At 41.0% G+C, this 27,233-nt stretch overlaps 1 protein-coding gene across 1 annotated transcript in view; it reads left to right on the forward strand.

The window, feature by feature from the left end:
* The window catches only part of mtnr1aa (melatonin receptor 1A a), a 50,359-nt gene extending 23,839 nt beyond the window's left edge, over nt 1-26,520 (forward strand). Inside the window, exon 2 of the mRNA XM_088302127.1 lies at nt 24,498-26,520. Within this exon, the coding sequence (XP_088158253.1) occupies nt 24,498-25,378 (881 nt within the window). The 3' untranslated portion in view covers nt 25,379-26,520. The remainder of the gene's footprint in view (nt 1-24,497) is intronic.
* The last annotated feature ends 713 nt before the right edge of the window (nt 26,521-27,233 follow it).

A 27,233-nucleotide genomic window follows, 5' to 3' on the forward strand; every position in this document is an offset into this window, starting at 1 on the left:
CTTTTGAAATTCGATTTTAACATAATTTCTACAAAATGCTCAGTGAATAGCGATAGGCAATGTCGTATCGCACATCATTGCGCACGGCATCACTTTTTTTCCAGCGTTTGTCGGCTTGGCGGCGACCGTGTCGTAGTCACACCACGCTAACACGGATGATAAGATCCGAACCTGGGAAGGGCTGAGCCGTGACAACTGCAATTATATTCGGCCTTGCCGAGTGATGACAAGTGTGAGATATTTCTGTCGAATTCAAGACTGAACTGTTTGAAAAATATCTCTGAGTCTAGCGGACTGGGATTTTTTATGAATCCCTCATGCTTTGTTGCATTTTTAGTCCCTTACCCCGAGGAAGGGAGGCATGTGCTACAATCGAGGACGTGAACATCGCCCCCCTGCTGAGTGTTAACAATGTCTGGCTGTGCCTCAATTTGTTGTGAAAGCAAAAATTAGCCAAAAATTAATTCAATTAGTCTCCTTAAGCATGGTGATTGAACCCTTAGATATTCTGTGAATGCACAATTGAATCCTAAAAAAGAAGTTTTCGCTTCTAAAACTTGCGTGGGAGGCTTTTGGATACCCCACCCCACAGAACTCCCAGAGGGACACGGTCGAATACTTTCTCCAAGTCCACAAAACACATGTAACCCAAAATCAAAGAGTGGTGTTTGAATGTCAATATTTTTGTCGTATCCTGTATTGTGTTACGAAAATTAATAAACCAATTCTCCCAATTTGCAGTTCATAAGAAAGCAAATATTGGTCGATTAAATCGGGCTGCCGATTAATTGGGCAGGCTCTAATAAGAATACTCAAAAATACATTATTCAAGTAAATAATATCAGTAACTTCTACTACCAAAACTAATAATATTATCATCTGAGGAATGAGCAGAGAATGCTGCTGCACATAGCCCAAAACTCTTTGGCACTGCAAGTGTCCCCAATCACTCGGGCTGTCACTACCAAATATTTTTAGAATCAAATTACCCTGTTGAGGATTCCACTGCGTACTCAGTTTTATTTTTTTGGTGTTGTTGTTTTTCTTTTCTGTTCTTGTTTGTTTTTTGAGCGCAGGCCCATAACTTGAGCACCTTGTTAGTTTTAGTGTCTCCCTCCATGAAAATCCCCAGTCCCCGGAATGAGTGCATCGACCTGCAACAAATGTTTGTGCAGTAAAGACAGAAGTGGCGAAGCATCGTTCAGGAATCGCAAGTATGGTTCTAAAATGAATAATTATAATGTTGAGGCAGAAATCGTTGTGAAAACTAATTTTTGTGGTCGACTTAACCGAGTTAGCTGATTTGATTTATTTACCGTATTTTTACGACCTCATGGTGCACCGTAAAAAAAAAAGGCGCAATTTCAATTATTCTGTACTTAACTCTTACAGAAGGCTCACTGTATTATTGGGTGCAGACATGCTCAAACATACGCTAGCTTAAAACATACGGTAGATTGCATGCACGCTAAAACGTATGCTAGCTAGTTTAGTTGTACTTTATTGAAGTATTTAAAATGCCAGGTTCCCTCATCTTGTCAGTCAGTCTTGTTGCAGGCGGCTCCACAAAAATGATGCCGACTTGTGCGAAAGCTCGAACAACAGTGCAAGCCAAAGCATCCGCAATGCATTCACAATTTGCGGCGTAACTCATCCGGCGCTGCCTCTCAGTCTTATTAAAGCTGTGTTCGCCATCTGTCATCCATCGCTCGTACGCCACTCGCAACTTCACTTTGCACACCCTTTTGATGCCAATGTCGAAAGGTTGCAATGAGGGCAAGCTCTGAGGGCATTTGCTGCACTCTACATGAAACTGGTACCTACAGGCGGCGTGCCTTTAGCGTCCTCCTTCACGTGCACCCTTCCGCCTTTAACGTCCGCATGCTGTCCTCAGCCACGTGCGCCTTTCCTCCATATAAACAGTGTGTCAGAAGGAAATGCTCCCAGTCAGTCATGCGATGTGAAGACACGCAACGAAATTGAACAGATTTTGGAACTCGGTGCTTACATAACTTATGCAGCATTATAAGGCGCCCCGTCCATTTTGGACCAAATAGAAGACTTTTAAGTGCACTTTGCGGTACTGAAAAAGGGGTATGGATTTTTTTTTCCACCAGTCCTACTCATCTCCCAGTCATGACACCTCCTTGAGGGTGCCAGAGCAGAGTTAATATGGTTTAACTGTCAAAACAAAAAAAACAAAAAATACTTTGCATTTCCAAAGTATGCCTTTGTCAAACCTAAAACCTTTCTGTGCTGGACTACTTGCCTCCTAATGGTTGACATCATAGTGTAGCACAGGAAGATGTTTTTTTTTTTTTTAAGGGACAAGATTGTTATCATTGAGTGAAGATTTAGTTTGCCGTTTTTGGCCGGTGTCATGGAACGGGTTGTGGATGAACTTCAAATGCTGAAGACTTCAATTAAAGCCGACTAAAGCGCCCAAAGAGCGTGGACGCAGCGTGCCAGTCCACCAAGCAGCAGTTGGTTGTTGGTGTCGGCGGATATTACATCTTTTTAGGCGAGACGCAGATTGTCTGCTGGCGCCCGAGAGATTGACGTCTGTCTGCCAGCTGTTGCGTTGACACGCGATGCACTTTTCCGACGTGCGCCACATGACGTTTGATCTTGTTTGGTTAACATAATGAAGTCACGATGCAACTGATTCCCAAAATGTATTTATTTATTTTTATTTTTTTTAATAAAGGGATTAGGAGCGCATAAGACATTGTCAGCTGCTCCTTCCGCTGACTTTGAGCCCGAGCAGTTACGGCCCTAAAATAGGAAATTAGAGAGCGCCTCCAAAGCCGATGCTCCCACTGACAAATAATGTGAGATTAAGCCCACGATAAGTGCAGCAATAACATGTGCCTCATCATCTTTGGGGCCTTTACGATAATGCTTCAGTGTGTATGCACTGGAAAACTGAGTAAAAGGCATTTAAGTCAGCGGCATCCAAACTATTACGTAAGAAGATTACATGCTGAGCTCTTTCCCAGTCAATTGGGGTCAAAAGCGGCACAGAAAAATCATACACACCACTTGACCTTCATTTTACATGGGAATAACGACATTGACATATGGGCCAGAATTTTTTTGGGCCGAGGTTAATGATGTGGCTGTTTCACTTACGGTTGTAATCGCGTGAGAATTAGTGCGATGATAACCGAAATGGGTGGTTTAGCCGGGTCAGGAAGTTTCAGCTTGGTAAGAAAAGACAGACAAGAAGAATACAGGAGATTGTTGGCCCACGTAGTCCACAGCCAGATGCTCCCGATTACGACTTCGTTCAAATTTTGCTGGGCTGGGAATTTTTTTTTTTTTTTTGCCTTGGAGCACAACTTTATGAAGTCATCTTTGTTTTCTCACCCCCAAAAGTTCATTCTTTGGTATTGATTGGGATATGTTTTCTTAAGAAAAGGCTTCCATTTTGCTCCACTTACCTTGTATCTCAGAACACTGTGGTCCACTGCGTCGTACGCTGCTGTCAGTTCCAACAAAAAAGGACATGATCAGAAACAACGATAACCATTCCAACATCTCTCACCGCCAAACTGTTTGCCTGGACAAGCAGAAATAAAACCAAGACTGTTTTACTTTAGGATGTGGAATAGTTGACATCTTGGCTTGGTTTCGCTGAAACGGCATTGACTTTGCTGAACACAAGGTTCAAGGCTAGTTAGCAGTTAGCATGGCAGGGGCCGTCTGTAAAAGTTGTCTGTACATTTCATATAATTTTATCTTGTATACCACAATCCCTTTAAAAATCAATAGCTGGCTGCTTACATTATTATGGGCTTATTATGGTGGTAAGTTTTTCGTCAAACCAAAGTGACTTCAGCGTAAAGAAATGCATGCATGCTTGAAAGCACGCTGCTGTTGCTTTTGACGCTTTCTTCGGCAGTTTTTGTCGTTTGCCCATTTCGTGAGTAGGTTCATGGCACGCAAAAGGGCCGATTCGTGGGCCGGACTAAAATCAACCTCTGGCCTCTGTTAATCGAACCCTTTTTTAAAATTTGTCACCCCCGACCCCCGCCCTTAAAATGGGCGCCCAGCCGAGCTGGAGAGCCGGACCGTTCCATGCCCAGCTCTGCCCATGAGTATTGTTATTATCTGTCCACACCGTTTTGTGTTCAGATATCTGTTGAGTTGGGTGCGAGTTTTACACTGCCACATAGATGCTGATTGTTAGCTCGTGCGGCCATGGTGCTTCCAATGAATGCTAGCATTAAGCTAGCAAATGTATTTGTTTTATACGCAGGCATAATGGCAGTGTATGGAAGTTTCTTTTTTTTTTTATATGTTATGAACCAAACTGCTGCTTTTTGAGAGCTGAATTGAGTGGAGTTGCTACAATAATCTCACTTGTTCGCTCAGGTTCTTGTCTTGCGGAAGGCACAGCCAATATTTGCCGGACATTTTCCAGCCCATGTCGCGTTACTTTTGTCATCTGCACAGCCTTCCTGACCACGTTTCTTTTTGCCTCACTTGCCTTTTTAGTCAAGATATGACGACTGCGCACGAGGACACGGCTGACACTTGCCAGAAATTCCCGTGTTGCTTTAGGCTTCGTGGCAGCCCTCCCTTGAACGGGTTTCTGCTTGTGTTCTTGTCATCTTTCAATTCAGACGCCGTACTAAATGCACAGAGTGGGTGCCAGGTGGGTTGCAATGCGGTCATTGACAATGGATCCGGTTAATTCTCGCCATGCGTAATCAAAATGGATATATTTTCACAGATGGCAGGAAAAATGCCTGATTCATGTTTGTTGCTAGCGCTCACAAATATTTCACCTACAACACACAGTGTCCAAGTTGCCAGCATCTGTCACACCAGGAAAGTGGGGCAAAACAAACAACACGTGCCAGGAATCAGCTGTGCAGCGGTGCGGGGCTCCCGGCCCCATGAGCTAAACACTGTGCCGGGCTGTTTACACTTCTTGGGTTCACGTAAAGGCAAACCCGTCGGCCCACAATGTTCTTTTCTTAAATGATACAGCGGATATTATAATGTGGTCGATTATCAGCCGCATACTAAATACTTGATGAAGGTAATCTCAGTTGTTTGTGCTTCTCAAGTAAATGTGCCGTAGTCAGCTCCAAATGTACATTAGTCAGACGCCATTGCAGATTAGACAGCATGAGTTTGCTTGGCAGTTGCATATCGAATGAAAACTGTATAACGTTGATTGTTTGGTCTTACTTTTTCAGCTTTAACATGAATCACATTCAATCCCTTCCATACAAATATTGAATGATCTGCAGAGACATGTTGCTGCTAGAAATGCTCATGTTGCTACCGTTGCAAATTTTGAGGTCTCGAGTCAGCTTCTATTTCTTCCCACCGCTTAAACCGGGACACATTTCTTGTTGCAGGGCTCCATTCTCATAATGCTAATGTCGCTAGACGTGGCGAACAGACACCTCTGGTTTTTAAGACCTCCGGTCGGCTTCTATTCAGTCCCACCACTGGCTCCCTTGTTCAGAGTCGCACCCATTTGGCAGTCATGTGTTCCAAAAATGAGTCGTGGGTTCGCTTGCGCTACGCATTAACCTCCATAACCTTGAAGCCCAACAAGTAAGCGTGTGCTCGTTCTGTAATGAGCGCCAGTTGCTCCTCATTAGACTCTTGCCATCCTGGGACCAAAATGACATAAATGGGATGTTTCCAATCTTCTGACGGAATCAAACTGTTCGCTAATTACAAAATGGGAGTCCAAGACAGTCGTTGATTGTGCGTGAGCTTTAGCAGCCTTAGCATCTTCAACCAGAAATAATCTCAAACCAAATCTGAAAGGCGAGCTGTGGGTTTTCTTTTTTTTTGTAGCGATTATATAAATGAGATGTCGAGGTTATGACTGATTGGGTAGCTCAAAAAGGGTAAAATGTTAAACTGGCTTCATTAGTGAACTGCTTTTCAACCATCAATGAACTCCAAGCAGTTTGACAATGTCATGTCATGCACACTAATTAATGATTGTGACATTATGTTGCCAACAGAGGCTCAAGGTTACGGGGTCATGAGTGGCCGGAGACATAGAGTCACGGGCAATATGGAACTGGATTGTGCCCTCATTGATTATTTTGGAAGAAAATCATCCACAGCACAACGAGGTAGTGAAAAAAATAATGGTTACGTATCAGTCTAGATTTTAAGGTTCTGTTCACATTGTGTACCGTAAGTGGAAAAATACAACATGTAAAAGTTCAAAATGAAAGAGAAATACTGTCAGGAAATGTGCTTAATCCTTTCAATACAATTAGAGGTGCAACAATTACTCAATGAATGACGAATTTAATGATTCACATTAACAAACTTTTTTGGTCATCGTTTAGAAATTGTCTGAATCAGCAGGTCAAGAGTAAATATTTCTGATGTCCTACATGAAAGTAGACTGGTTGTCTTTGTGTTCAATCAAGAGAAGCCATTTGCAAACATCTGATTTTACTTTGAAAAACAAATATCAATATTTTTGCCTTTTTCCTGACTGATTTGAATCTAATTAGGTTTGTGCTTTTTTGTTGTTGTTGTTTTTGCATAGTCAATTTAAACTGTCGTGATCTTTAATAAAGAGGATGGAAATTAAAACATTTAAGCCGATTAATCGACAGGTTAATCAATTCTCAAAATAATCATTAGTTGCAGCCCTATATACAATAAAACAATAATAACAATTAAATATTATTTTGTTTTTGGTTTTCTTGGCTCAAATTGAGTCACTGTATAAGCCCCACCCTCTATTGCGTCCATCAAAAAAGCATGGACGTTTTTTATTGTTCTTTTTCTTCAAACATATAGTGCCATCCAAAGCAGATCATTTAGCATTAGATTTAGATTTTTGAGTGAAGTGTTTTATATGTTAGCCTCATGAATGCATTTTGCTTTTTCTATTGCTGATTTATGGATTGCTCGCCGTCATCTCATGAGACCATAAAATATCCAGCCTGTAGTTTGTGGGCATGCGTCACAAAAGCAGCAGCAAGTGACTGCTTCCACAATGCATTGTAATGCATGCCTTCCTTCGTATGTTTGAGCTGCTGGGAAAATGTTTCTAACCACCAAGAATCAAAATATTTGGCTCTGTATTTTGGGGGGAAATTTAGAAAATAACAATACATCAATTTGGAAGACGAGTTGTAGCATTTGTAATCAGCAAAAGCTCAGAGAGGAACTCCTGAGTAAGGCGATAGAGCATATTTTTGTCTGTACAAGATGCTGTTTATGGACGAGTTGGAAACGCTCCCTCAGGGTTATTTTTCTTTTCCCACTCAAAAAGCAGCACAAGTTGTCACACGACCACAAAGCCACAAAGGCGTCACTTTATGGGGATTTTTTTTTTTTCATTCATCTTTCATTATTTCACACAAAGCAGTTACGCACTTCTACTAGATCGCTTGATGCACTGTTTTGAAGGCCTGTATGAAATATACGGTGTAAAATTTGTGTGGTATTTGATTGAGAGTTGAGTGGTGGTTGCATATTGATTAACATGGCAAAAGCCACAACCATCCCAGATCGAATCGATTCGTAATACAGCTGAATCAGTTTTGAATCGTTACATTTTAAAATCCTTGAATAGTATTGTACGCCATGTATCATATCGTGTTGCACATCACTCATATTTTTTTTTAATCATGATTAGCAGTGTGAACAACACTTCTATGTGGTGTGTCAAATTCAAAAAAGCATTTTTAACTTATTGAAATTTTAACATACCACCGGATAATTTTTCAGAGATATCGATAATCTGCCCTTTTATGCAGACTTTTGATCGCAAGTTTGAGAGAAGTTTGGCATTATTATCGGTATGTGTACGTAAGATTAAAAATCGGTTGACCACACACGGAAAAGATTTGCGAACGCAAACAGTGAACACGTCTAACATCTACGAATGTAGGCCCTGATGGTTTTCTGGAAAAAAAAAAAAATGAAATCAATGTGAATACACCGCAAAAATAACTCCGGATGATGCTTCAGACAACTGAGTCTTTGCTGACTTTGGGCCCCATTTTATCGGTGTGTCCCTGTTGGTTTTATCGATTGTTGTTGTTTAAACCCGAAATTGTTGGGTTGTATTCTTTTTAAAAGGCACAACTAGTGGTCAACGATGGATTGCGCCCCTAACTGGGTCATCACGTAAGTCACCCCGCGCCCCCCCCCCCCACCCCGCCCGGCTCGGCCTTTCAAGACAGGCCACGCTACAACCTGGCGGTCAAATAGCAAGGCGGTGTGCAAAAAAGGGATGACATGTTTGGTGAAAAGTGTGGACAAGCATCAAAGTCTGTTTTCAAAAGATAATTCTTCTGCATTGTGTGTCGTGATGCCTTATTCGGCTCTCTCCATCTCCCTGCGGGCCCCAAAAACCAATTCATATCTCGGTTCATCATGTTTGGCAATTTTGTGTGCGGCAGGCTTTTATTTTTATTTTTTTGCTTACCAGCCCTCACTTGGGCTATTGAACCGAGGAAGTGATTACGTTTTGGAAACACAGTTGGCCATTGTTTTTTTGGCACAGCACTGCGCTTCCTTGCTTCTTCAGGGTGATCCTTACAAAGGGCTCGTCTTGTAAAATTGGATTTTGGATTCTTTGTGTGTGCTGTCAATTCGTTTGGTAACATTCAAGACCAGTATTGGTCTTCAGACTGTTTCCAAGACTACATTTTAAAAATGTTGGTCTTGTCGGGACTTGACTTCCAATGCCTTGGTCTTGTTTCTCTCTGGCTTGTCCGATTCTGTATTTTCAGTCGAGACCGGTCAAGACCAGCGCTGAGCTGAATTTGTGTGATATAAGGAAACGCATTTGGAAAACAAATATCTTCAAGTCAGGTGATACTAAATTGTGAAGACTGAAACCTCCTCAGTGTTGTGACTGCGGTTTTGCCTGTCAAATATATGGAAAGGACATATAGCGATTCATTCTTGTCATTCTTTTTAAAGTAGATTTTTGTAGTCTTGGTCTTGTCTCTTTGTCAGCTTGTCACGGTCTTGGTCTTGACTTCTAACAGTCCTAATCAACCTTTTTCACATTTTGACATCATGAGATCAGCACAATGAATCAAAATGATCTCTCCTAGGCAAGCCTTCATTGCCGGAAGTGGCCACTGACTGAGCATAGAGTGTCACAAAGTGTCATGAGCAGGTTGCAAAAGTGATACGAGACTGGAAGAGTCACAGAAAGTCATGGAAATGGAATGTTCTTGGAAATCGATTGTCTGATTCATGGCTCAAACACGTGAGAATTTGGTATCAGGGAAATTGTAATTATAAACAAGCAATTATGAAAAGTTTGAGTCGGATTTGAAAATTAGTTTTCATTTCACCCATGAGGGAAATACATAATCCAATATATAAAAATCCTTACAAAGTGGCACCTAGTCATACAAGTGGTCTGACAACAAGTTTAACAAGATATCACAGTTCAATATGGAAAAGATGATTTTAGATGCAAGTGTTTTTTTTTGGGGGGGGGTAACAAGCATAGTCACGGAACAAATTGAATTGAAATGTCAAGGCTCCACTTTATTGTCATTCGGGAGTAGGTAGTGAGCAAACGATTCGGATCTCAGCCTTGCTCTTTTCTCAAGTAGCTTTCTTGGCTCGGCACTTCACAAATCCCTTGAAAACAGAGAAATTCTGCCAGCAACAGAAAAGAGATAGTGACATCTCACGGCGCCCCTTTATTAATAATCCCCACGGTGTGACTTGGCATGCCTTTTCCATTTCAAAAAGTCAGGTTTCAACTTGGTTTGAACACTCCGGGTTTCCGGATCCATAAGTTATCAGCCTGCATGCGGCAAATGCCGCGGGGCTACAGTGAGAGGAGCTCGCCTGGGTTGACAGGTCGGATGTGTCGCGGGTCCTGTCACCTGAGGCTTGCCCCCGAACAGGTCTCTGAGGCGGGAGTCTTCCCGTTCCATTTACCTGCCGCCGCCTTTCAAAACTCAAGTGCTGTCAAAACACACTGGAAGTCGGCTTTAAATGTTTGCCTTTGTGTGTGTGTGAGTGTGTGTGTGTGTGTGTGTGGATTCTGCAAGAGAAAATCTCTGCTTTGCATTTGCAGTGAGCAAAGATTGAGGTGTTTTTCTTTGATTCCAACTACTGACAATGTAGCACGTTCTGTCTGGATCAACAGACAGTGGGAGGGTTTTTTTTTTTTCCTTCTTATTTTGTGATGGTCTGTGACTGTCACGACCAAATCCCGGTGATTACACGGATAAAAATCCAATTATTTGGTTAGAATAGAAGCTTCTATTCACTAAATGTGAAAAATGTGGATCTGGTTCCAGTGGAACAATTGAGCAGCTCTGACTCTTATATGAACATAATTGACACTAGTTTCAATTACTTCTTGAGGTTAATGTAGCCTCACGGTCCCTGTTCCAGTTCTAAACCTAACCCTCTTGGTCACTGGACAGCTGTGACCCTCACCAGAACCTTTTGCCACCCTACCCCACCCTACCTGGCAGGGTCTGTTCCAAATTTTTTAATCTGACCGTATGCCCCAAAAGGTCTGGTAGGAAAACAAGTCTGACCTCAAAGCTCCAAGTCCCTGGCAAGGATCCGGGATTCGTATCCGGGAAAGGTGCTTCATGGCCGTCCGGCGCAGTCGTTGGAAGGAGACCCCCTCAGCCAAACCTCCAGAAATTGGAATTTGGAATTAGAATCCGCAATTCCAATTTACGGCTACCCTAGCAACAAAATTTGTAACTTTGAGATATTTCTGGTGATTTCTGGTGCGTGTCATTTACATTCATACCCTATAGCGGAACCCTAATCTGACTTGACGATAATTGAACTTTTTGGTGTCTGTCTCCTGACATCTCGGATGAATGTAACACAGTAGTAGTAAAAAAATAACTTAATATCATCACTCAAACAAGGTGGCGGCAGTTGGATGGTCGGGAGCTGCTCTGTCCCTTCAGGCCCTGGACAACTTGCTGTGATCGATGGAAGCAGGGGAAATACATTTTAGGTTGACTTTCAGCAGTCCATGGATGGCAAAAAAAACATTGTCATCTTGATTCGGTTGAAAACAGTTTAAAAGTTTGCGCATGTCTAATTGTGACTTCTGAGCTAGTCAAAAGCAACACAAATCCCACAGTGCACAGCCGGGACGAGACGTAGAGGATCAGGTGGCAAGACACGAGATCAGGTTGGAAGCTGATTGGACGGCAGCCAAAAAATAAAAAAAAGTTGGATTCACAGGAAGTCCTTTGGTTATCCTTGGAATAAAAGGGCAGCTGTGATGTGTGAAAAGCGAGGAGATTGCAACTTCACCAGATCTGATTTAGGATGTTTTCCCTCTTGTACACATCCTCAACTTGCCAGAAATTCCTGCAATTCAAGACTCCTTTGCAGCCTTCTTAATCAGACTTGTACTCATCTTTTCAGATTTACTTTTTCTAAAGAATTTGACGTGCAAATATTTACTGTAATTAGGACATGACTAATGTGTTAGCGTAAGTTAGTGATGGACCACGGTGCATTTTGAAATGTCATTGTATCTCTACGGGTTTTTACGTAAAACATTTTAGTTTTTCATGCATTACTTGAATTAAAACAAAACTTGTGTAAAAACGCAAAAAGTAATAAACTAGTTTTGCTTTGGTTATCTGCCAAAGAAAATGCAGCCGTTTTGCGTTGCCAGAATGTAGAAAAAATGAAATTGTTGTTTACCATAGGATACAGCCAGTACTTGTCAGAAATTCCTGCAACTTGTTTAGAATTCTGTGATTTTTTTTTTTTTTTTTACTTTTAATTTTTAAATTCTGTCAGTATTTCATTGGTTTTACAACAAATTTGTGAGGTGTTTTTTTTTTTTCAAAAAGGGCTAGTTTTGTTGAGCTTTTATTAGTTTTATTATTAGTTTTATTATTTTAATATGTGGTGTCTGTTAACTGAAAGATTGGAAAAAAAAGGTCATATTCGTCATTTCATAAAGAGTACACTACAATAAATAAATTACAGTTGAACCCTGAGAGCTGATGTAAAATATTAATTGACAATAATTCAACTAAAGACGCTGTACTTCTAGTTTGTTTTAGAAAACGTAATTGCATTTATATACTCATTGTTTTAAACAGTTTTTTTGGGGGGGATTGTGGGCAATCTCTGCTAAAGTACCTGTCTGACAGGCTTACTTTCCCTGGCGAGGCGGCCGACATGACAAAACACCACGGGTGGTGTCATGCTGGATTTCAACCAGACCACCACAGCTGGTGGTCTGACAGCCTGACAGGTCCAGTCACGTCTCGCCGATGTAGCCTCCCGGACAAACTTGTCCGATGTCATGTTGTCAATCTGATTCCACACGTTGAGTGTATCACCAAGCGCCCGCCAAACAGGTTGTAAAAAAAACAAAAAAAAAACATAAATAAATCAAAATACAATGACTTAATTTGTTCCATGACCATATTCCTAATTCAAATCACTTGTTTCAAATCAAAGTTCCCTAATGAAATGAATGGAAATTCCATTAATCCTTTCATCCTCGAACAACCATCGTTTTTGTGTAATGTGTTCTCCATCCATCTGTTATTTAATACGAAAATAGCACTACAGTGTTGGGCTTAGAGGTGCAACAATTCATCTATTAATCAATCATCAAATGTTCAATGTCAAATTGTCCAAATCCACGCAAGTTAAGCCTCTCAACAATAAATATCCCATTTTCGTAGTCCTCTGTAGTAGCAGACTGAACGATCATTTTTGTGTTTGATCAAATTTTGCAAACATCTACTTACACTTTGCAAAACAAAGGTTAACATTTTTTGCAAATTTTCTGATGACATGTATACTCAGTCTCAGGTAATTAGGTCATTACAGTTTTATTCATAACATGTATGTGTGTGCGTGTGTGTTTCCTGGTGGACAAGTGAAGGGCGGGGTCGATTTGAATCCATGTAAAGCACTTTGAGTTGCATACTGTGTATGACAAGCACTATACGAACAAAGTTTGATTGATTGATGTTCAGGACTAAGACAGGAACTGAATCATAATTTGTTTGTGCCTTTAGTGCGCTGCCGATTTCTAGCATAAGGATGGAAATTAACATTTTTTTTTTAAATCTGAATGATTGCTTAATCAAAAAAGAACAAGCGACACATTGATCACTAATCGTGAGTTGTGGCCCTATTTTAAATGTAATAAACATTGTCATAACAAAAGAAAAGAAAATGTGAAGAACTGAAGTGTTTTGCAAAATAATTCACTTCACTAAAATTGAATGTAAAATATTGAACTGTTGCATATTTTTTCACTCCATTTACACCAAATTAAATCTTATTTTTCCAGAATTTTTAAAGATTTTTTATCATTGATTTTTATCTAATGATTCAATGTTTCAATACACTGGTAAAAAGTGAAAAGGCAACTATTACAGCGATGAAGAAAACAAAACAAAAAAAGACAAATAGACCTTCTTGGTGCTCCGGCTTCATGCAACACGACTGCCTCTCGAGCAAAGCAACCGAGAGCAGAGTTCACGTTTATTTTTTTGCGTAGCTAAGTGACCTCCATTGTGTTAGCATATCTTACACCTATTCGGCTTTTTCTCTCTTGTTTTATTAACGTCATAATTTGCCTTCCAAGATGAAATGTCTGTTTTTGATCTAGTATTTTGTCAAATAAATTACCCGCAAAAAATGTGACTTATAGTCTCGTGCTACTTATGTTTTTTTTTTCCCTCATGATGCATTTTTGGGCTGCTTCAATTTATACTCGGTAAAATATACAGCAGATTATTTCTCAAAACTCTATGACCCCTACGCGTATCGGTTGCTCTCGGAAATCAAGGTACTTTGCTAATCATAAAACCTTCCTCTGTTTTAGCATTGCGCTATTGTCTCAGTGAGCTTAAGGTCACGGTGAGTGGGTCACCGGTCGGGGCCCCCGGCTGGGGTGAAGCACGCTGCAAACATTCTCCACTCAGTCCAGCTGCTCCCCGGCAAGTAAGCCACGTGAGTGATCTTCCACTGTAGCCATTGCAAAGTCCGCCAGGCATCCTTTTGTCCTCTTTGCTTAAGTAGGACAACATCGACATAGCGTTCCCTGTTTGAAGGGGAGCACCAGGAAAGGCTTTCTGCTGACTTGTCGCTCTGTCAAACTGTCGCTAATATGGCAGTGGTGGCTTATTTTGCTGACACCAGCACGAGCAGTGGCACTTATCCTCGTACATACCATGAACATGCTGTGTGCTTTACTTAACTTTATTGCTTTTAGTTGCAATGCGCATCTGTGATGAAATAGATTTTTAATTGTTTTTTTTTTTTCCACCTGAAGTTGTATTTTTTTTGCTTCCCTTTTTAACCAGGGGTTGCAGGTAGGGATGTAATAGATAGTTAACTAGTAATAAGTGCAACCTTTTCCAGACCATATGTATTCCAGTGACGGAGTTGACTTATTTTGTACTCCTGAACTCCTTATCTTGTCTGGTTCGCAACCACAAGTTGTCAGTTGAACGCACAGCAAACAGAAGCTTTAAAGAAGTCTCACAGAGAAGGCGCATATACTGTACTACCCGTGTTACCACTAAAGGGCGATTACCTTTTTCAAATTGGACTATTGCTGCTTCCTTGTTTAGTGCGGGTGCACATCCCTCCAATATATAAGGCGTATCTTGGTACATCAGGCGTGATACAATTCTAGGTTCGTACATTTTAAAGTGACATCATTCCGTTCAATTCAATGGGTTTCTGAATGAATTGATATGATACGGCTCAGTTCGAGAGGGTATGACGCAATGATTATAGAAAGTAGCCAATCACTTTACAAAATGAACTGATTTGTCAGTACTGCAAATGTGGCACGTGTATATTCATATTTATTAGGGCTTTGCATCTTTCCAATAATAGACGATTGGATACGCATATTAAAACGTAAGGTGTGATACCGTTCATGGACCGAATTGTAAGTTAATTACCCAATACACTCACATCTTTTAAATCCAAATGGATTTTGCCATTCTAATCAGTTAATCTTGAGCATCTGGGAGTTAAACAAAACAAGCAAAATAATAATAAAATTCAATAAAATCTAATTCAATGTGTTGCACCTTGGCCACAAGAGGCAGTCAAATACCGTACAGTCATGCACATTAAATGACAAATAATAGCCTTCTCTTCTACTATATGTGACTTTATATTATGATATTTTTTTGTAGAAAATCAAGATATAACTCTGAGTATTGTTATATCCACTGTCTACATGTTTTGCGCCACCATTTGTCTACAAATACCTGTTGCTTCTAAAACCATGGCTATCAATGCTATCCATTAGCATGTCAATGGCCTTTTGCATTGTTTGCTAGTGTTAAGATGAGCGATGTTTTAAATACGTATGTCTATTTGATGAAACAAAGGGGGAAAATCTGCCTAGTGATTGTCATATCTCGAAAAACGTGCGAGTCGGATCACTCAAATCACAAGGAAGACCATTGTATGATTAAAAAAGTGTGTGACGGTTATCCCTTCACAACCACGTCCATCCCCCTTTGCTGCTTTGCCTCTGTACTTCCCAATCCCAAGAGCCATTTAGGTCAGGCAGCATGTGGAACATTCCGGCTTTTACCTAAATCCGCATCCCTTTACCCTGCCGTCCAGTCTTCTGTGTTTTATTATTACCGCGCTTTTCGTTCCGGCCCTTGCGCGTGTGTGTGGTTTGTGGCTTCTGGAAATAGATTTGATAAGGGAGGCGAGGAGATGAAACCTGGCTTCATTCATGAAAAGACAATATCCCTCAAATCCAAGAGTAACCACACAGGAACGTACTGTATTTCTCGCGTTATAATAAAAGTTCCTCCGTTGCTGTTTTTGTGCAATCATAGTATCTGGCTGGGAGATATTTGGAGAGAGTGTTTCCTCATTAAAATGCATTGCCACCCAACAACATTTGATATCAACTTTTGAAATTATAAAATAAAAACAAAATGGAAGCCAATCAACATTGCATGTGCATGTAAATCTACAGGAGGCCTGTAAAAGTGCACTTTAAATCATGGCTATGTGCATTGCTTGGCTTTGGAGTCATGGTTTAGGTCACATTGGATATGTGAAGCGAACAAAAATGCAAATCAGAAAAGTGTATTCTTTTGTGGAACCATCATGAAAAGAATATTTTTGAATGAAGTAAAAAGCTCATGACTGTGAGCTGTGAATTAACCAAGACATGAAAGTTTCTCGACAAAGAAGAGGGGTATTAGATTAAATAAAAAAATAATTACTTTTTTATTTTGTCGATTCATCGATGAATTGGATTAAAAAAATTTAAAATTATTTCAAATCGACAGCACAGTAAATGCCCCAAAACAACGAATGATCACTCAGTTACTTGTTTGGTTTGTAACCTTTCAGAAAACTGGCAAAACATTTTGATTGTTGTTTTTCCAAATAAAAGCAAATGCTCACGACTTTGGAATGAAACAATATATACTGCTGACAAGTTGAAATTCTGAGCATTTGGTCAATTTTATTTAAAAAAAAAAAACTATCTAAACCACAGCAATAATTTTTATCACTTACGGTAATTTGCTACTCGATCGGCTGTTGCATAATCGATGAATCATTGTACCTGTAACGATGTCCGCAAATTTTCCTCACAATTTAAAATCCCATTGCATCTGCGGGGCGGCACGGTGGCCCAACTGGTTAGCACAACGGCCTCACAGTGCAGGGGTCGGGGGTTCGATTCTGGCTCTGGCCTTCCTGTGTGGAGTTTGCATGTTCTCCCCTTGATTGTGTGGGTTTTCTCCGGGTTTCCTCACTCAAAGACATGCAAGGTAGGTTGATTGAACACTCTAAATCACAGGTGTCAAACTTCAGTCCGATGATGATCAGCTCATCAGCAGGCTTATTATTATCATTTTCATTATTGTTTTTATTATTATTATAGAAATAGTTCTATAAAGTAATTTACTTGTTTAATAAGCATTTTATTTTGGGTCTGAACGCAACAAAAAGTAGCTCGATATTAAATAATTTTCACCCAAAAAGTGAATCAAGTCACTCAGATGAGAAGTTTTAGAGCCATACAATTTGAGTTACTTTGCATCTATGACTAATTAAATGTCCCTGGCCACTATATTAGGAAATACGTTCTTTAAAATGAATATCCAAATAAACGGCATTCTTCTAAAAGTCTCACCTCCTCTTGATGACGGCTGTTTGCCGCAGTTGCGTAAATACATTTCCTTGGCCACTCAAAAAGTACATTTTTACAACTTTCTTTTTTTTTTTTTTGCCTTTACTGCAAATACTTGAACAAATAAATGCTCTTGGACATTGGGTGAGAAAAATAAATGCCATCCCCTAATAAATGCCTTTCCTTAATGAATGTTTCCCCCTTCTGAAGTTGCGCTGAAAAACCATATTTGAAGAAAGAAAGGCCTTGCCCTGAATTCAGTGAACTTTTCTAGACGGCAGTGTCATGAAAGTCATTAAATTGCATCCTCAGCACATATTCAGGACGTCTTCAACCAGAAATGAGCAGCCAAAGGTTGAAATTCGGCATTCCGAATGTGAGCGCCGCGATGGCGGCGAGTCACCGCGGTGGAAAAACAGCACGACTCCCAGCGGCGAACGCCTGCCTAACGATGTTATGATGTGACGCAGTCCAGCGGAAGGAGACAGCTCAGCGGCATTCGAAACAACATCCCCGCAGAGACGCACCAAGGTGGCCGTCTCATACGCTTTCTCGACACGCTAAAATCAGCCAAGTGTGAACTTGTTCCTTGGCTTTACAGCCAAGCCACTGACTCGGTGCAGAACGACTGCTATTGAAAGGAAAGTGGCCAGAATTAAACAGAGGCGCTGTTTTGGCTTACGCTTAGTTCGTAGCGATTGTCCAATTAGGATCTTGGCCGGCGTTGGTCTCCTTGGGGGAGGTCATAATGAGACTGGGGCCGCAGAGCAGCTGACCAAGGTAAATAAAACCCCGCACACGGATGAAGTAAATGGCTCTCAGATTCCGGAGGCGTGAGCGTTCCAACAATACCCAGCGTGTCCTTGGGAAGTGCCACAACTGGGATTTTGGACATTGGGGAGTGGCTGAACATGGATTTGGTGGCTCTTTTGGGGCATTGATCCGTTTGAAATAAGAAAGGTCGACAGTCAAAAGTGAAGTTTTGACACATTTTCAGGAGTGAGCGTTCCAACAATACACTAAACTGTCACATCCTTCTGTGACAGGAAGAAGCTCTCTGACTGGGATGTTTGGAATCGGGAAGCATCCAAACAGAGATTTTGGCAGCATTTGGAAGATCTTTAAGAGGCAATGCATCAAAGGTCGTATCGCTGCAAAAAACAAACTTTGCCAAGTTCTAGTGAGCTTTCCAACACTTACGTCCTTGGGAGGCTCCTCAACTGTGGATTGTGGAGAAGTCAAACACGCATTTGTTTCTGACCATATTTGAGGCAACAATCTTTCAAACCTTACCGACCCTTTTGTGGATCAGGAAGGAATCATGCATTCGCTAGACAGGTTCTGTTTTCTAAACCCCGGAATGGGAAGGTCTAACGAGGAGAAACACAAGTCTGTCCATTTGACATTTGGTGCTGTGACCTCCTCAAGCATACCAACCATGTTCTTCTGAACTCTCGGGCGTACCCAAACTTTGTTTTTAAGGATGATCAAGTCGTCAAATACGTATTTGGCTGTTTTCTGTTGAAAATAACTTTGAAAAGGAAGTTTGTACAAGAACATATTTCATGACCCACATTCTTCTTTGTCCTTAGAAAGTGCATCAGGAAGTAGCTGAATGTGGATTTGACGGATTTGGGGGGGGATTGTTCTATTTTTTATACGATTAAACAAAGGTTTTGCAAATATATTGGAAAGCTGTCGAAAGTTTCACAAGGACATTTGGCAGTGTGAGCTTCCCAACAAGAGCAACTGTGTCTTCTTTGTCCTTGGGGAGTGCCTGAGCTGGGATTTGGAGGATCAGGAAATGGCCAAACACAGATTTGACAGGTTTCTGGGGATCTTTCCTTTTGAAAGAACTATTGTGAACTGGGATATTGGGGACCAGCTAGTTTGCAAACCTCAATTTCTTGTGTTTTGGGCATCGATTCATGTCTTGAATTGAAGGTTGTCTTACTATATATGGTCAAGCTTTAGGTTTTACTTGGCTATTTTGCAGCATGAGCTGTCATTGGGTGTTGTTGTTACAAGTCGGATTTTGGAGATGCGGAAGTAGCCATACATACATTTGATGGGTTTTGGGGGATCGTTCCATTTTCTTAAAAGCCATTATATGGAAAGTTGTACAGATATGAAAGCAAGTTTTGCCAGAACATTTGACAGTTTAGCTTTCTTCTCTCTTCTCAGCAATTACACAAAGCGCTATTTTGGGGGATGAGTTTGTTGCCAAACACAAATTAGTTTTGCTTTTGGGGATCGTTCCATTTGAAATAACTTTAAATTTATCGCAGAAGGTCATAAAACTGTAATGTCTTTTAATTTACCAGAGCATTGTTAACTTCGCAAGGATATGAACCACATTCTTCTGTCCTTGAAATCTGTGAATTCATTTTTTGTTGTTGGGAAGTACTTTTAGGCAAAGCAGTTGCGTGCCTGTCCTAAATGACACACAGTTAGTTGCGTTCATTTAGAAGTTGTTCTGTGGGGACATTTTTATGCAAGTCTTAGACTTGGGCAGCCATCATTAGCCAGAAGAGGTCAGGGAGCGCTGGAGTGTCCTCTGAGTGTCTCTGAATTTTGGATCTCCATCAAAGCTGATAGCTGCCAATGCTGCAGTCACAAATTGATGGACCTGAGTCATGAGAAAGCGGGCAGGCGAAGATGTTCGTGATTCCGGAAATTTTCAAAGTTGGAAACCTTCAGTGGAATTAATAGCATTTTACTAAGTTGAAGGTCAGCTACAATGCGCATGGAAATTTACCAGAAAGCTTCCAGAAATGTCCACCCTTTGCTACCTAGCTTCACATTGGCAGAAGAAGATGAGATTTTCCAATTGCATTGGTGCGGATATTTCTCGGGGACAGTCGGGCCATGTTGGACACCGTCGGCTCATCTGGCGGGAATGCCCTGGAAGTGACAGCAGCTTTTGTATGACTCAGTAAATCTCAGGGAGAAAAAAACAAAAAACAAAACCCGCCCCAAAAAAATTTAAGTTTTGAAAGGCCTCTGTTGTTTCAAATTCTGCTTGACTGAGCAAAAAAATAAATAAAACATCTAATTTATTTCTTTTACATCTGTGTGACGGCGGGAGGGGGGTGGAGAGAGGCAGAGCACAGCTAACACGGACATGGGAATGAAGAGACATATGTTGTCATTATTGGTCGTGTGAATAGACCAAAAGACAATTTTCGGGTGTGTGCAAACAGATAGGCGGAGGGAAGCGCATGGCTAAACTATTTGAAAATAATCAAATTACAATTCCCCCCCAGCTCCAACATTGCAATTACGATTTGAGAAGTCATTATTTTTCCTTTTTTTTTCATAAAAAAGCAATAAATTAATCTCTAGTTCATTGTCGGATAAATATTTTGGTTTTATCAATTAGTCTTATGCTAAAATAAGGGCAAATGGACTGTCAATGAATATGAAAGACAAATGAGATAACGATGAGAAAACAGATCAGAATCAGAACCAGATGACTAATCCATCAGCTAAAAGGGCTCGCCGCTGGTATCCTTGCCAAGGTCAAGTCTGCTGCCGAACTACAGCAATCTACTAGAGCGTTTTGACGCCGGGCCTGCCCAGGAGAAGACCAGTCGTGAAGCAGATAGAGATCTCAGCTATTAGTGTGTCACCACAGATTAGCTGTGGGCTTGCTGATAGACGGATGGACAGTCAGTGTAAGTTGCTTCCAGCACTGATGCCGTCAAAGCGTCAGCATCCGCACTGGAAGCTTCCTCTGCACGTGACCAAAGCCGGATAGCGTTTTGTGTCTGTGCGTGTGTGTGTGTGTGTGTGTGTGTGTGGACAGACTGATGTTAACATGCATTTATGGAAAGGGGCAGTCATGTTGACAATGCGCGTGCTTTCTCTATTCTTTACAAACTAGCTTATCGTGATAGATAACGAAAACTAACGAACTCAACTTTTTGAAACAAAAAATTAATAAATAAATAAAACTAAACAACTAAATGTGACTGAAATCACATGTTATATTTATGAAACGGACTAAAAGTAGCTACTGTATTTTCCGGACCATATGGTGCGCCTGCCGCAGCAACTCTTTTTGGGATAAAAAACAACAACAACAAAAAAAACGATGTACAAGCCGTACCAGACTATAAACCGCAGTTTCCTATGTTGAAAAAAAAATTGTTGTTTACTGCATGTGCAGAAGGATTTTGTACTGTGAATGAACATAAATGTACATAAACAGATTGTTATAACAGTGCCGTTTGCACAGCAACAAGTTTGCAAATTAAAACACGGAGCCAATAAAATTTTCGATTTGTTTTGCGTATTTTCTAAGCTATAGAGCACCCCTACCGGTGAAAGAAAAATCCACAGAATGTATTAGCCGCATGGTTCAAAATCTAGACAAAAAGTAGCGGTTTATGGTCCGGAAAATAAGATATAACTAAAGCGATCGGCCTTCATTTTTGTCTTTGTCAATTTAAATCATACATAAGCATTCACGGTCCATTTTAAAAGTGTGCGTGTTTGTGTGTGTGTTTGTGTCTTTGTGTGAATATATATATATATATATATATATATATATATATATATAAAATAAACTGAAGCATTTTTGGAAAAATAATTCTCAACAGTATAGCAAACTTGCTTTAAAAACAAAAACTAGCGCAGAAGTCAAAAAATAAAAATGAGAAAGAAAATAAGAATGAAATAAACACGAACGAAAATGAAAAATCCCAAACTATTCCGACACCGGCACAGTCTAATGCTAGTGATATTTTTCCAAATGGCAATAATATGATAATCACGTGCCATTCAGGTATGCGACGGCTCCACGTGTAGGAATGGGGGCAGGTTGGCTTTGTCACGGCTGATACGGCGCTGAAATGAAAATGGCCTGCCCGCATCATAAGCGATAACGCTGATACATATGTACGCAATCAAACAAAGTCTTATCATCTGTGACGCTGACCTGTCACAAAGGCAGAAACGGGGACGAGAGCTGTGTCATCAGGCCTTTTTGACTGACGCTTCGGAGATACACTGGCCTCTGTGATATTTAGTTTAGTTTGAGACCGTGCTTCAAACCAGGGACGCTCCCAGATGTGGAAAACAACAATTTCATGATCATATTTTAAAACTGCTGTTTTTACAAATACATTTCCCAGGATTAAAGAGGACTGCATCTTAAACCAATTTTGGTCATTCTGAAATTGGTGCTTTTAAGCCAATTTCATACCAAAAAAAAAAAAAAATGGGAAAGATGTCTCCCATAGCACACAGGCTTTATGAAATGGAAAAAAAAAAAAAAAAAAAAAAAACATGTTTTCAATGCATATATTCTGGAGCCATTGCCAACAGGTTTGATGCAGGCATTCCAAAAAAAAAAAAATGGTGAATGCGCTTTAAAACAGTTTCTGAGACATTTCCAAATGTGGGAAACAAAGATTTCATGCTAATGAGCCGAAATACAGAATACGAGACTGCGTGTTTTGCCAAATTCACACAGACATTTTCAAATCTACTTTACATCAAAGACCTGGAGCCAGTATCATAGACATTCTGAAAAGGCTGCATGTCGACTTAATTTCATGCCGTCACTTCAAGCTGTGTGCTTTCGGCCAATATGAAACGGGAATTCTGAAATGTGGAAAAAGAGACTGCGCTTTTCTAAGCTGACGTTCCAAAATGTGGAAAAAGGAGCCAAGTGGATGAAGATTTTCCTCAAATTTGGAAAACAAGACTGCACTTTGTCAATTTCATGCGGATATTCCCCAAATGAGGAAAAGCAGGCTTAAAGATAGATGTGGCTCTTTTGCAAGCTGTCCTTCCAAACCCAGCTAACGTTAGCGCTGGGCGATAATGGAAAATATAATAATCACGACGAGAGCCCGCAAGGCGCTACAAAGGGCCCTCGCAGTCCTGGACACGTTGCTGTACTGGCACGTTGGAATTGCAATTTTTGCAAGATTAAGTACATCAGATTGAAACCATTTTGATACAACTTCTTGTAAAAGGCCTAAAATTTGATAAAAAAGAATCAAAATGGCCTGCTTAATTTTGAGATTAGCTTAGGGCTGTGTGTTTTCGTGCAGACTCAAAAGTAGTTGTTGTTTTTCTTGGTGAATAGGAGCTGCCAAGCCAACTGCTTTGGGTAAAACTTCACAAACTTTATGTTGCAATATGATAAAGGCCTAAAATCTCTTTTGAACAAATGAGGTAAATCCGGTCAACCATTATGGAGAAAAACATTAAGATATTTATTTCCTTCAGACAGTAGGTGGCGCTACTACTGCAATAAAAAATAAGTTTGTAGATGTGTTCAGGCCTGGGCGATTGTCAAATGTGAGAACTCTTTAGTAATATTTATAATTTGGGTCAAGTTACATTTTGTAGTCAAGGCGACACCAACCTTTAAAGTCAATTCAAAATGGCCGACTTCCTGTTACGTTTACCTTATGGCTCCAAGAGATTCCACCACATTTTTCATAGATCTAGCTGAAACGTACAAGTAGGGCTGCTTTAAAAAAAAAAAAAATCTAGGGGGCGCTAGTGAGCCATCTTTTAAAACTCATACAGTAAACGAAAAACCATTGTTTTTACAAGGCCTGATATGTGTTTCACGTGTTTTCGTGCTGATTTAGTCCTTCAAAATCAGTGTTGTTTTATTGACAAACTGTGCGTTGTCACGCCCACAGCTTTTGAATAATGAATCTGTAAATGTCTTCAGGCCTGCACAAATATCAAATGTGAGAAATATTTGGAAGTGGTCGTTGCCTGGACCCTAATTATTTGGATTGTTATGAAAATCATGATTAGTAAAACAATTATTTCTGAATAATTTACAAAACATTTTTAGTCAACTACCACAACTTAACTGATAGCCTGTTGTGCAGGTTGTTTCCGCTTGCGCGTGCATCGGCCTCTTCGGAGTAATGTGATGCCGTCCATGCATGGGGAACACACTTAAAATGAGATAAGAAGAGTTGAAGAAAAAAGTTGCAGTTAAGTTGCACTCGTTTTCTCGCAGATTGGAAAGAAAATTAGCTTTTCAATATTCCGTACCCGTGTGTATGTGTTCCTAAAGTGTTTGTGCGTGAATATTCGTTATTTAAAGAATATCACTCGCGCAGGTCAATGCTAATTTCCCGTTAGCATCTCAATGCGATTTTACATTGGCTCTTTTAAAACAAAATACCGATTGCACTTAAATAGTCAATGAGTGTTGTTACTTTAGTTGTGCGTACTGTTTAGTCTGACAGTAAACTCCAACTGGCGTGTCATCAAACACCTAAAAGGAGGCTTAGGGATAGCAAAATCATGTAACATCACGAATTGTCAAGCCCTAGCCATCTTGTGCTCTTTGTATGTGTTTGTGTGTGTGGCACAGGCAACATCTTCGTGGTGAGCCTGGCTGTGGCCGACCTGGTGGTAGCCATCTACCCGTACCCGCTGGTGCTGGCCTCCATCTTCCACAACGGATGGAACCTGGGCTATGCGCACTGCCAGATCAGCGGCTTCCTGACGGGCGTCAGCGTCATCGGCTCCATATTCAACATCACCGGAATTGCCCTCAACCGCTACTGCTACATCTGCCACAGCCTCAAGTACGACAAGCTGTACAGCGACAAGAACTCTCTGTGCTACGTGGTGCTCATCTGGGCTCTCACGGTGGTAGCTATCGTGCCCAACTTGTTCGTGGGCTCGCTGCGCTACGACGCGCGCGTCTACTCGTGCACCTTTGAGCAGTCGGCCAGCTCGGCGTACACCATCGCCGTGGTCTTCTTCCACTTCATCCTGCCCATCATGATTGTCACTTATTGCTACCTGCGCATTTGGATCCTTGTGATCCAGGTACGCCGGCGAGTCAAACCCGACAACCGGCCCAAGCTGACGCCTCACGACGTACGCAACTTTGTCACCATGTTTGTCGTCTTTGTGCTCTTCGCCGTGTGCTGGGCGCCCCTCAACCTCATTGGCTTGGCGGTGGCCATCCGACCCGAGGTGGCGCTGCCCCTGGTGCCCGAGTGGCTGTTTGTGGCCAGCTACTTCATGGCCTACTTCAACAGCTGCCTTAACGCCATTGTGTACGGCGTGCTCAACCAGAACTTCCGCCGCGAGTACAAGCGCATCGTGGTGTCGCTTTGCACAGCCAGACTTTTCTTCCAGGACAGCTCCAACGACCAGGGCGGCGGTGGTGGCGACAGATTCAAGAGCAAGCCATCGCCGCTTATGACGAACAATAACCGCGTCAAGGTGGACTCGGTCTGAGACCAAAACATGGACTTGGGGGGCGGGGTGGGTGGACAACCAAATATGAAAAAATGGAAAAGCCTCAAGTGACTGTGACACGGTGCTAATCTGACCTCCACAATCAGTACAACAGGGGTGCATACTATTATCTTATTATTATCAGACACTTTGCTTTCAAACTGGATGACTGCTGTACCCAAGATTCTGCTGGTCCGCCAGGAACTCCAAGTGGTCGGCTAGTAGTCTGCAAGTAACACCTGGGTTCTGGGAGCAACTCCTGGAAGTCAGCTAGTAACTTCTGGTGGTCCGATTTGGAGCTAGGTGGCGACTCGTGGTGATCACTAGTATCTTCTAGTTGTCTGTAAGGTGCTGAGTGTTGAGGCGGTTCCTGGTGGTCCACCAAAGACTATTAGTGGTTTGCGAGCAACACCTAGTGGTCTTATAGCAACTCTTGGGAATGTAGAAGGTCCTCTTGCTTCACTAGCCACTGATGATGATAACTTGTATTTTCTAGTTGTCTTTTAGCAATTCTGAGTGATGAAGCAGCTCCCCAAAAAACCCCTGATGGCCCATTAGCAACTCTTGGTGTTGAGGAAGGTCCTGGTGGTCCACCAGAATCTCGCAGTGGCCGGCTAGCGACTACTGGAGGTCTATTGGCAGTCTGCAGGAAGTCCTGGTGTTGTAGCAACTTCAGGTGGTCCACTATCAAGTCCAAACGGCCCACGAGCAACTTCTGACAGTGCGCTTCTGGTGGTACAACAGGGTTAGTGTCTTCTTATCAGGCACTTTTTGCTTTCTAGCTGTAGTCCATTTAACTTATGTCCAAACTTTTGTTTACACTGATGGTATCATATTTATTTTCTATGTAGGTACATTAGTAATGCAATATATATATATATATATATATATATATATATATATATCAGGTTCCACCCAAGCCGCGCCAATACAAAACATTGAATAATAAGCTCATTTGTGACAGTGTAACACTTAATGAAGTGCTGTCTTATTCTTATTCTTATTCTACCCTCGAATACTACCCCCCTTCATAATGTGGAACATATATTTTAGTAACCAGGCCATCCTGTGATCTCATTATACTGTATGCATGGATATCAGGAATTGTTCATAATATGCAAAATAAAACAAGATACATTTCACGCCGCTCTGTCGCTCTTTGTTGTGTGGCTTCGCTCCTAGGCAGTTTCACGCCGTCCTCCCCAAATGTGCAACATTACAATTCCGTGCAGACATTAGCAGATGTAGAAAATTGCAGACGTTCCAAAATGTGGGAAATTAGAACCATATTTTACACAGGCATTCCCACACATAGATTATTCACGCAGAAATGTGGAAAACGGTGCAGGCAAATTCCCAAACAACAATTCCCGAATGTGATAAAAGAAGTCTTAACCTTTAGTCAATGTCAATGTCACACATGATAAGAAATGTGGAAATTGACAAAGAACTCAAGACATCCATCCAAGACATTCCAAAGTGTTGAGTTGGAAATATGCATTTTTTTTTATTTCCCATTACTTTAAGGTCCTCTTAAATGTTATGAACACTGGCACTTTTAACTATAGTTCTGGATTTTGATATGTCTGCAGAAAAAAGAAATCGTTTCAAAACAGACTCAGTCTTAATTTGAGAATTGTATTCTGACTTTTTTTTTTTAAACAAATGGTTGAAAACTTTGATCGAAGACAAGCTCATTTCCCTCAACTTGAACGAGTTGCTTCACAAATCGATTATATTAGTGTGTCCTCACCTGGTCTATTTTTTTTTACGCATTATTAGCACATTTGAAGCGGTGAAAATAGTTTGCGAACAAATCTATAAATGCTCTTGAACGTTCTACTGGCTGAGAATT

This window comes from Idiotropiscis lumnitzeri, chromosome 8, assembly GCF_059441095.1.
Source record: "Idiotropiscis lumnitzeri isolate Australia: NSW breed Sydney's pygmy pipehorse chromosome 8, RoL_Ilum_1.0, whole genome shotgun sequence".
Lineage (NCBI taxonomy): Eukaryota > Metazoa > Chordata > Actinopteri > Syngnathiformes > Syngnathidae > Idiotropiscis > Idiotropiscis lumnitzeri.